Source organism: Patiria miniata, unplaced genomic scaffold (assembly GCF_015706575.1).
Source record: "Patiria miniata isolate m_02_andy unplaced genomic scaffold, ASM1570657v1 HiC_scaffold_5, whole genome shotgun sequence".
NCBI classification, from domain to species: domain Eukaryota; kingdom Metazoa; phylum Echinodermata; class Asteroidea; order Valvatida; family Asterinidae; genus Patiria; species Patiria miniata.
The window spans coordinates 10,233,845-10,246,002 of NW_024037072.1; the positions used below are offsets into that span (position 1 = coordinate 10,233,845).

General features: G+C 42.9%; 1 protein-coding gene across 1 annotated transcript; it reads right to left on the reverse strand.

Annotated features, from left to right (window-relative positions):
- Positions 1-1,337: 1,337 nt before the first annotated feature.
- Positions 1,338-4,921, reverse strand: LOC119740336 (demethylmenaquinone methyltransferase-like). Its single transcript, XM_038215599.1, has 5 exons — positions 4,716-4,921; positions 3,583-3,705; positions 2,606-2,741; positions 2,087-2,179; positions 1,338-1,598 (listed from the first exon to the last, which is right to left on the reverse strand). Exons 1-5 carry the CDS (start codon positions 4,860-4,862, stop codon positions 1,387-1,389), a joined length of 711 nt encoding a protein of 236 aa, XP_038071527.1. The 5' UTR covers positions 4,863-4,921; the 3' UTR covers positions 1,338-1,386.
- Between the last annotated feature and the right edge of the window lie 7,237 nt (positions 4,922-12,158).

Consider the following 12,158-nt stretch of genomic DNA (forward strand, 5'->3'; position numbering starts at 1 on the left):
GAACAACTTGCATGCCTGATTATAGTAGCTCTTGGTTCTACATCTCGGCACAGCTAGAGTGTATGCATGAGAGGAAGCAGAGAGCCTGGTTGCACGCTCAAACACCCTGACAGGAGGAACCAAGTCAAACAAACTGATGGAACAACTTGCATGCCTGATTATAGTAGCTCTTGGTTCTACATCTCGGCACAGCTAGAGTGTATGGGTGAGAGGAAGCAGAGAGCCTGGTTGCACGCTCACACACCCTGACAGGAGGAACCAAGTCAAACAAACTGGTGGAACAACTTGCATGCCTGATTATAGTAGCTCTTGGTTCTACATCTCGGCACAGCTAGAGTGCATGGATGAGAGGAAGCAGAGAGCCTGGTTGCATGCTCAAACACCCTGACAGGAGGAACCAAGTCAAACAAACTGATGGAACAACTTGCATGCCTGATTATAGTAGCTCTTTGTTCTACATCTGAGCACAGCTAGAGTGTATGGATGAGAGGAAGCAGAGAGCCTGGCTGCACGCTCAAACACCCTGACAGGAGGAACCATGTCAAACAAACTGGTGGTGGAACAATTTCCATATCGAAATATCTGTAGAACAGAGTTACCATGGGATTTCGGTTCGAGGCGAAATGACATTGGTCACAACACTGTCATAGAAAGCTCGACCCATGGGCGGGTCCAGAAATCAGAAGGGGGGGGGGGGACATGCCAAAACATTCAGGTAAGTCAAGTCAGAACCGCAGGGGGTATAGCAAGCAAAACCATGGAGCAAAACAATCAAGCAAAACCATGGAGGGGATGGTCAGCGATGGACTCGAGCACACGGCTGTCCGACCAGCCCAATGGTCTTCGACACTGTTTGAAAAAAAGGGTCGCGCTACTCCGTGCGGATTTGTTGCCGACGGAAGCACGATTTGCTGACAGCAAAGAGATTTTGCCAACTAATTGTTTTAAATGTTTGTTTAAAAAACGTTACATACATAAGGTCGAAAAACTGAGCATGAGTAACTTAAGAGAAAGCTTCAGCATCGTAACTCGATGATTCTGGAATAAACGTGTCAAATCTCATAACTTATCATAAAGTCGGGTGTTTACAAAAACAAATCAAGATATTAAACCACATAAATAAGAACCCTCACCAAACCTTTTAATCCCTTAAGGAGTTCAACCCAAAATACAGCCATCAGCACCTAAGCAAATAAATCAGGGTAAATAAGAAATGAGCCATGTAATAAATGCAATCCTTGAAAATGTCTCCGGGTGTCCCATTTACTTAATTATAAATGTTAAGCAAAATGCACTCTTATACAAACATTTTAACTAAAAAGTATGTCTTTCAATTTATGCAAAATGTTATGTGTAAACTTCATGTCATCGAACTCAACAAAATGTTCACTTATTTCCAATCACCCTCAGCACAAAGGCATAGCAGTACTCTGTATTGCCGTTTTGTTCGCACTGCATGTACACATGCCGCTTTTTCTCCAGAAATTCAACCTTTCCTTTGGCTGCCATTTTGTGGATGACGTCATCCAGCTTGCCACTTTTGCAGCATTCATCGAGGATGAGGTTCTCTGCACGCACGTTGAAAATTACGTAGCCTCCTGTATAAAAGCAAAATTGTTTATAGAGAATCAGGCATTAATATCAAGACAAAAGGCTGGTGTTCTTTTTTACTGGTCGCAAAGGGCCAGCCTAGAGTCCTGACCGTCACTTGTGATTTAGACTGGCTAAGGTCTCACCTTGGCCCAAAGTAGCAAAGAAGATGACCCGTTATGCCAAGGAAGGGACTAATTCCGGCCCAATAGCAATGCTGCATCAATATAATGTTGTGTATGCTCAGGCATCAGCTTTACGAGGCGTGACATGTCTTGTTAATACCTTGATACTTTGAGTAAATTTCGTAAATACCGGTGTAGTATGAAATTTGGACTGTATGAAATACGGACTCCTTGGTTGTATTGCGAATGCCTAAGTGAAGATAATTAGAACAGTGACAGGCCACTGTGAGGGTACAAGAGACCAGATTTAATAGGAGTCCAAATTTTATAGAACACTAGAGACTAGTCTCTTATCTCTCCAACCCACTGACCTGGTTTGGTTATGCGAAGTAACTCCGAGAAGCAGTCGGGGCGTACATGGGTGTTACCAAAAGCAGCGCTCATACAGATTGCGTCATAAGTACCTACCAAGAGAAATATATATGACCGTCAAAACAAACAAACAAACAAACACCCCAAAAACAAACAAACAAACACCCCAAGAACCCAACAAACAAACAAAAACAGGGTGGTAGAACATATGCGTGAATTGGATTATTGTAGGGCAGCAAAGAATTCTGAATTTGAAACTTAATGTTCTATTAACGTGAGCCGATTATTTTTCTTTTACCACGATGTCTCGTTGTAGTTGCTAAAAGCCAGTCAACGTACAGAGCTACAAGAGAAACTGAAGGTATGAATTAACATGCCTCTTGAAACAGGACAGATCATAGGCTGGAGAGAAAACAAGGACCATGCAGGGGAGGATTCCAAACAGTTGCAGCACATAATTGCTGGCTGGAAAAAGCATTAAAAAGAACTCGGAAAGAGTCATCTTTTCTGAACGTTACCATTCTCAATGGGTAGGCGATTATGTCCCAGGTACTCGCAGAAGTAGTTGGTATACACTTGCTTCCCTCGGCTGTAATCTAAGGATTCCTTAGAGGCATCCAGAGCATCTATGCGAATGTACCCGCGTTTCTTAAGCTGCCATTGAACGTGAATGAAATTTTAGCTTTTGGAAATATTTATGGTGCGTACATACATGGAAACAAGGGGACAAATCTAGAAGAAAAATTCGGGGGGGGGGGAAGCTGCAAACTAATGCTGTCGTGTCGTGTAGGCCAGATGCAATGAACATGAAATCGACAAGGACATCGATAATAACGTGAAAAAAATATATATACGCTGGCCAATAGGCCTACAATCCATTATTATGCACAAACTGCACAATGTAGATTGATCATGGAGTAGATATCCTACATTTTGCTTAAAATTGGATGCTGTTGTCAGATGTTTGCAACTTTTAGCAAACTGTTCTCTTTTACACTCCATGTGTATCTTAAATGTGAGTGATGCCAAAGTGGTGACATAAACCGCTGTGTCAAAATGTGGGCAATATAACATGCAAAAGATGCCTAAATCTTCGAGTTGACTGTCGGTTGCCCCTTGGTATGACGTCACAGGTAAAGGTCTTTAAATTACCAGAGTGCACACAATGTATCTGGAATTGCGCTTGAGCAATTAAGGACACTTCTTTATTATTACACAAAACCACGCTTCGCGTTCTAATAAAAACAAACACATAACATTATTTAGACACACACCCGGACCATCACGATCCTTTAATTGTTTACACTCAACTTTTTCGCAACAGCTCTCATTGGTTTTGTACACGTTTTCTAATCGAGGTAATCCTCGATTTGACTCCTGTCCTTACTCGATGCTTCACAGTACGACATACCGCAGACACCACGACACACATACAGACAAACAGACGACCGACAGACCGGCCGACAGACAGACAGGGTTTAATTAAGGTTATTACCTCTAGACCCAAGAGGCCCGTCCCGGATGCGCAGTCCAGTACTCGGCTGTTTTTGTCGCTGATGAAGAGTGATATTGTCTCCGCTAATTCGAATGGGCTTTTGAAACCAAGAACTTCCATGTCCTGTATAAAATAGATATGCATATAGGTATACAGCCACTTGCAGTGTATTCCATATTCTATCAGGCTTGTTATAACAACATGGGAAAATATAACACCAAAGAAATAACTAGCAATTGTTAGGTGGAGCAAAATGGCTATGTATTGTGACATTGTCTTATGTCGTTCAATCCATTAGTGCTATGCTAGACCATAGAGTTGTCGGAACACAGGGACACATCCAGAAATCGGATGGCCGTAGGAGCTCGTGTTGTACACATCGCTATAAGGCCTTGATGACTTTGGGCATTTACAAACTGCCGAGACCGCGGGAGGACCTAAGGGGAGACTGCGTATGCATGCAGCGAGTTCTCACCCCACAATTTATCTATTTAGCCTTTGTCGGAATTTGTAATTTATCAATCCTTTTTAAGCGGAGACATTATGTCAGCATAACAACTATAGCCGTATGCGCTCTAGACTTGGCCAGAGTCTGGGTTGCGCTCAGTCCGTGACTACAGTAAATCCACGCATAGCGCATACGTACGTCCGTACAGTATAACGCGCGCCCTCATGCGTCGAATCCGGACCATCATGTTAAAGAGGTTGTGCAATGCTCGAAGACATTTCCGTCATTTTTCGGGTATATGTAGCCTAAGGTGTGATGAAATAAAAACGACTACTGTCAGGAAATGAGTACAAAGGGTACTTGAAAGCTGTTTTTCAGGTCCTGTTTCGACTCGAACGTGGAATTTGTGTAAAAGTCGTCGTTGGGGGCAGCAAACAAAACATAGTAAAGCGTGACGTAATAAACAGGACTCGTTTACACTACGCTGCATCGGGAGTTCACCCTTTTTAGGGGCATGGCAGCCATTTAAAAAAAGGCGACTCATCATGGCCGCAGTGAAAAGGGTTGTTCCCAGTTGTCACAAAAGCAGGAACCTTCACAGAGACATAATTATATAGATTGTAACTGTTTTGCAGTTGTGGAGCCACCACAAACTTGTCAAGGAATACTTTATTTTGTGTCTTACCTTGTCATAGTCGTTATTAATCCATTCCGCATACATGTCTCGCATCATCTGCAGGGATTCTTCCGGGGCGGCCGACTCCTGCTTTCTGCACCTCACTCGTCGCTTCTCTATCTCTGTCAGTATTCTTTGCAGGTCGACTTCAGCCATCGTTGAAAACTTCAATTTCCTCCGATGAAAATGGTGATGATGAAGATGATGGAGTAACGATGATGGTGATGATAACAATTCCTCAGCCTCTCATGCGCAGGCACTAAAATGTGTGACAGGAAAACAATTCGAAGTCTGTGTCCGTTTCTACATGTTTTATGTATAATAATGCGTATTCTTGCTCGAAACAAAAGAGCCAGTGAAGTTTGCATCCTGATCAGTATGGATTTGAAGAGGACAACCGAACTGAGAAACAGAGTTATCTTTTGAGCCCTTGGGAAAGATTCGGCTTTTTGATATGGTAATGGGTAAGCTTCAATCCATTTAGATTATTGACAGATTAACATATTAAGATGTACCGACTGCTATATTTAGTTGGTGTGAACGGGCCCCAAAATGTCTAAATGAACACGCTCGGCCGGGGCCCCTGCAATAAAGGTGTTTTTGTACCAAAACATGTCTGTTTAATTTCTTTAATCGTTCTGGTGATTCCTGGATGTCAAGCCATTTTTGAATCATGACTGAGCATAAGGACTTTCTTTATGGCGGTTGAAACTATGTAAAGTAACCTGGGTGTTTGATCTTCTACCCAGTTTATAGTGTAGTACACCATCATTGATTTCAAGAAGAGGAGCATTCGTCTAAACAACTTTACAATAGGTGATAATATTTGCAACTCCCTCTGTGCCGGTCTAACAGATGTTTCTATCCATTTTAGTATGTGTTTTAGGTCTGGATCCTTTAATTGCAATTGCATGAGTTTGTTGTTCGTTAGTGTATTTTGTAAAAATAGTCCCGTCCGACAAACGCCGGTCAGTAGGACGCGCCATAATTACTTGTGTCAAATTGGGGACTTCGTTGGTTCTAGTCGGTGGACTCTTATCCTTGTCCAGCAAAAGCGGGTCTGAAGGATATGGTTCCCTAGTCTGCTGTATAGTTATAGCCTCTGAAGTAGGGTTTGTTACAGTGATTTCACGTACAGCAAGAGGAAGGACATCGTCGAAGTCATCCTCAAAACGTACCCACTGTGTCTGAATTCTTGTACAAGATTTGCATCCAGCACCAGGGAGTTTGCCGACATCGCACTCTCACTGAAAAGTTTATTCAGTCAATTGACTAAAAATAATAGTCATGCGCAGTGTCTTATTGATAGTTTGTCATGTATGGGTCATTTTGACGTATTATAATTAGTCCTGAAAAAAGTGTCTTATTTGATTTATTTCTGAAGTGATTAGTAATGAAAATTAATTAGTAATACGAGAAAATCAATTAGTAATGCAGGAAATTCAATGACTGATGCAAGAAATTCAATTAGTAATTCAAGAAATGTAATAATGGTACAAGTAATGCATTCACGGTACCTCGCAGTGTACAAGCTCTATTTTCGTGTTGTGTTTTGTCGTCTTCATCGTCGCTCACCCCAAAATTTCCCTAAAATTAACTGCCATCGTAAGTCAAATCTACAACATTCCGGTTCGTTTAAATATCACTATAGTAGTTGGGCGAGTCATATAACCTTTTAGAACGGTGCACGGTAAATACACAATCGCATTTAACCCCGAGTGGCATGGGTGGCTTGTGCGTAAAGCGCTCGCCTCTCACCAAGGTGACCACGGTTCGAATCCTGGCCGCGGATCGCATGTGAGTAGAGTTGTGCGTTGGTTCTCTCCTGTGCCACGTGGGTTTTTCTCCGGGCCCTCCGGTTTTCCTCCCTTCGGAAAAATCAAACACTTTCGATCTCAGGCTGTGCTCCGTGGTCATATGGGTCGATGTGGCCGGCAGCCATAGGCGCCTTTACGTGCCAGCGGCCTGACCACGTTGTAGCCGCGTCCTTCGCAATTCAGCATACCAGCTGCGAGTAAGGATGATTAGCCTCCCAAATTATTATTATTTACTCCAGTGCGTATTCTGGTGTGAACGTGTATACATAGCGGTCTGTTTAGGCCTAGCCCCAAACCATTCTTAAGAGCACATTAAATATTCAATCGAGTCTAGGTATAGGTTTTTCATACTGACTAGTAAAAGGGTCTGTCCACACTAACGGTTACAAAAGTGTGACATTTAGAGGGAACCATGGACAGGAGTCGATACATGAAGTAATATGTTAAGTTTTCCGTCTTTCTTCATCCAATATCTTGGTAAGAACATTGCCCACCAACAAGTTTGATAAATTTCTCAGGTTTCGAAAAATTACAGAGGATTATCTTTAAGATATAACATTCATAATAATGAGCCAGAGCCTTTTCGAGTCAAGAGTTCATGGGTACCCCCCAAGAATCGTGTGCCAGCCATAGAGACATACGTTCAAGTTATAAATTCCCAAGTCACTAACCCGGACAACTTCCCCCACAGGACTCATGATAATCTCCCCAGAGAGGAGCGCCTGGCTCTCAACTCCTTGCGCTCTCGCACCGACATCATCATCAAGCCAGCAGATAAAGGTTCAGCTGTGGTCATCATGGATCGTCAGCAGTACATTGACGAGGCCCACCGTCAGTTGGATAATCGCACTAACTATACCCGCCTTGACTCTGACCCCACAGGCACTTTCTGTCGAGATATACAACAGGTACTTGACGATATGCGATCACGTGACCAGTTGTCCAAGAAAGCTCACAAATTTCTTTCTCCCTCTGATTGTAGGACTGCCAGATTTTACCTTCTACCCAAGATTCACAAGGCTGGCAACCCCGGTAGACCCATCATCTCCGGTAATGGCTCACCCACGGAACGCATCTCCCTGTTCATTGACAGTTTTCTCAAACCCCTTGTCCCACAGATTTCGTCATACATTCACGACACCCCAGACTTCCTACGCAAGCTTGAAGGAATCAAGGACCAGATTCCCAGCACGGCCATCATTGGGACTTTCGACGTCTCATCTCTGTACACCAACATCCCCCATGAGGAGGGTGTTCGTGCTTGCTCCTTGGCTCTGGCCAAGGCAGGACACACGACTCCTCCCATCAGTGATGTTGGCACCCTCATGAGACTTATACTAACGAAGAACAATTTTTCCTTCCTTGGTGAACACTATCTACAGGTACACGGCACTGCAATGGGCACTCGCATGGCCCCATCCATGGCTTGCCTCTTCATGGGTGACCTCGAAGAACGCATTCTTGCCTCGGCCCCATGTCGCCCTTGGATCTGGTGGAGATATATTGATGATGTTTTTTTCATCTGGACCAGCGATGAGGACAGTCTCTTGACCTTCACTAACCACATCAATTCCTTCCACAGAACCATCAAATTCACATCGGAGTTCTCGGCTCACCAAACCCACTTTCTGGATGTCACCGTCCGCAAGCAAGGCAACTCACTAACCACTGACCTGTATTCCAAACCCACAGACACCCACCAGTACCTCCACTCCTCCAGCTGTCACCCCAGGCACTGCAAAACTGGCATAGCGTTTAGCCAGGCACTCAGACTCAGAAGAATTTGTTCTAATGATTCCGATTTCTCCCGCCATACACAGATACTGAGGAACAACTTGGTGGCCAGGGGTCACAGCTCTCGCCAAGTTCATCGTGCCATTGCCAGAGCTAAAGCTATCCCCAGAAATCTAGCTCTCACGGGAAAGGCCCCTGATGCCATGGCCAAACCCATGATTCCCTTGGTTACCACGTTTCACCCCAATCTCCCTCCCCTTCGCAAAATCACTAATGACAATCATCATATCCTCCATACTTCAGATCGCCTTGCCCGCGCCATCCCCAACGGCCCCACATTGGCTTACAGGCGTCCTCGAAATCTACGGGACTTGATTGTTTGAGCTGAAGTCCCATCCTTAGATGCATCCCCTCCCACCCAGCATGGTACTTTCAAGTGCAGTTCCAGATGTGTTGTCTGCCAGATTCATATCCAGGAGTCTGACTCCTTTTCTGGCCACTCTTCTGTCACTACCCACAGAACCATTGGTAACATCACTTGTAACACCCCTAATGTCATATATCTTATTTCTTGCAGGGTCTGTGGAGTGCAGTATGTAGGTGAGACTAAGAATACGCTCAAGAAGCGTTTCTATGCCCACCGGTCAACGGTCAACACCAAGAAACTAGACACCCCTGTTGGTCATCACTTCAACCTGCCTAACCACTCCATTTCTGATATGATTTTGCAGGGCATTGAATCTCTTGGCCATCGCAAGGACTCAGTTCGCCTCAGCAGAGAGAAAGTGTGGATGAATCGTCTTCGAACTATTCAACCACATGGTCTCAACATCCAACTTGGAAATGATTAATATTTTTCTTCCTCCATTGTCTTCTGTTACAGATAATCCACCTGGTCTTCATTGTTTGTGTTTCCCCATCTTTCCCCATCTTTCATCCCTTTCCACCTCCATACTGTCCCCCCCCCCGCATAATCCCCCTTCACTCCCACACTCTTTTGTCCGTTCCCACTCCCTGTGACCTTTGATCCTTCCCCTTTCTGGTCCCTCCCCTGTTCATACCATTCTCATCCACCCTCCCCTGCATCTTTCCACACCTTTCCCACCTAATCCTCCTTTTGTGTTTCTTCTTTCATCCCTGCATGTTTGTGTGCACCCCCATGTTAATGTATGTACCTCTGTCATTTCTGTTTTAGCCTCTGAAGAAGAACTTGCTAAGTTCGCAACGTCAGGCCACATTAATTTTTAGATTCATAATAATGGACAGACATTTTATTTTTAAGTGGTGGGAAGCAGTAAATGAAATACATGAATTATCCCAAATTTGTTCCTTATGTAAGGCTACCCATTGAGAGATTGCCACTGGCCAATCTCAGGTTAAACCTCTAGGTATTTTTAACTACAGGGTGGGCACATTTTCAAGACTTCATGTTCATAACAGGGACATAAATTGTGTCACAAATTTCTGTCCATGTTATGAACATGTTTCAAGTCGCATCACAATTTCATAAATACTTAACAGGTTGCTTTAATGTTGAATGATACTAATTCTTCATTGAATATGTCATAAAACAAGAACATATAGTATGAATCAAGAGTGTCAGTCCATGTTATAAACATTATCCTTCATTTCATCTTAAAGATGGCCGAGTAATTTCCTACATATCCAGTGAATCAGCCTTATTATTTATCAGTGCAATCATGGATAATACAGGAATGTTAAAAAAAACCCAAACATTTGCAAAAAAAAACCAGCTTTGAAATCCACCCCCCATGTCTCACCCATAAAGTTATAAGTTGTAACCGTTAGTGTGGACAGACCCAAAATCAGTGCTTCAGACTACATTCCTCATCTGCAAATATTAAGTAATAATTTGATTATGCTTACCTGTAATCAAAAAATCAGCTGCGCACGTACATGTTCGTAGAGCGGCGATAAAATTACGGCTAGAAAATGGCGTCGGTGCAGCGTCACGTACAAGTACAGCACAAACGTACACACCAAACGTAATTAGTCAAACAATTTGTCGGCATATTTTGGCGGGCTCGCGCTGTAATTAGTCGGGTTGTAGAAAGTTAGTCATTGAATTTGTCACGTCAAAAATACTTCGTCAAATCCGATTTGCATGACTATGCAGATTAGTCATTTGACGTTCGGAGTATTAGTCCGTCATTGAAATTAGTCTTTCACTGATTTTAATTTGTCCAGCAATTAATATGATTCGTATTGTATGGACTTAAAATTGTCATGCCTCTGAAATAATTCGTCATGCCCCTAAAATAAATCGTAATCTGACTAATCATTTGCATTACTAATTCTTTTCCCGGTATTTGACGACTTTTTCACAGCGATTGACTAAATAAAGTTTTCAGTGCTGCGAAGTAACAACAAAGTGGACCTGTCAAGGGAATTCTTGACAAAGAGTCGGCATTAATATGCTGTGCCTTTTCTGTGAATAATTGTCATACTGGCTAAGTTCTTCAATCCATCTTGCTAACATGCCCGAGAGAACAAACTAAAATAAAAATGGATGATAGAAAAAAAGAAATAATTTGAAATCATGCATAAAAGCTGTTTTAGACAAAAACAATTAAAATGAAAAATGAAAAAAAAAACCACATTAAAACTAAATTTAACTGGTTCAAAATAAAAGATAAAAACAATAATTCGATAAAAGAGAGAAAAGAAGGGCAACATTAATACCATTCAAGTATTATAAGAGAACCTTTGAACTTGGATAGGGACTCGGCCTGTCTCTGTGAGGTTTGTAACTTGTTGCATCCTAAGGTCCCCATATATTGGAACGTGCGTTTACCAGCATTGGTCTTAGGATCGGAACAGAGGACATGCATGATGAGCCATTGGACAGAGATCGGGCGCCAATTCAATGATTCTCCGTATATCTTAGAACATTATTTTGAACAATATCGGTCGGTCATCGGCTGCGGCAGTGTTCGGTCTGTCGTAATTGCTTGGTAAATGTATTAAGACTTTAAACAGCCAGTACTTCGCACCGGATTTACGAATAAGACTTTCCCTGATGTACGGGCAACCCTTGACTACACATGAAACAGGGGCGGATCCAGGGGGGGGGGGAGGCGTGGGAGGCGCACGCCCCCTCCTTTTTTCTTCAGAAAAAAAAAGTTACACACGCTATTCTTAATTTCACATGGACATGCTAAATCTTGACGGAAAAAGCCTGTATTTCTGACGCATGTGTCATCAAAGTGCACATTTACGACATCGAAGCCATGCCGCTGTGCAATGCAGTGCAGTGCCATCGCCATTCACTGGTTCCCACCACGTTCCCAACAGAATCAAAGCTATGATGTAGGACCGGAACCAGTGACTACGGGCTACATAATTATATACGTTGCGACAGTTTCGTGCGTTGAGTGTGGATCATACCAAACGAATACCAAACGAACATCGATGGAGAAAGAGAATTTCTTCAAATTAATTCCCAGAACGTGATCTCTCTTTTCTGTGTATGTATTTTCCATTAAAATAAATATTTATAACGAGATTGTTCCGCTCGTACGTGATACACCGTAGCGTGTTTCTGCAAACTTTTCGGCCACAGTACAATGGGTTTTTCCGGGTCCCACACAATACACAGTGCTGTAAATGACTGTTATAATGCACACCGATAGTGCGCCGCGACGTGATATACTGCCAGTGCTGCAGCCGGCGGCTGACGGTAACTAACATTGTCATTGTTTGAGCATACTGGCGTGAACGACTTAAATTCTCCATTATTTTAAAGAATAACCCACAATAAATATTTTAGGTAAGGCAAATTTTTATCAAAATGTTTTGATGGACAGTCTCAATAACTTTCATGGCGCGATAGGAATGTGATAGGAATCAGATTTGTTTTGTTCTTCCGACTTATTTCTCA

Excerpts from the sequence above, each read along its gene's own strand:
- LOC119740336 (XM_038215599.1), bottom strand. The coding sequence starts at position 4,862 with ATGGCTGAAGTCGACCTGCAAAGAATACTGACAGAGATAGAGAAGCGA. Across the intron at positions 2,742-3,582 it reads CGGGCCTCTTGGGTCTAGAG|CTTAAGAAACGCGGGTACAT; the intron begins GTAATAACCTTA and ends GTTCAATGGCAG. Across the intron at positions 1,599-2,086 it reads ACTTCGCATAACCAAACCAG|GAGGCTACGTAATTTTCAAC; the intron begins GTCAGTGGGTTG and ends GCTTTTATACAG.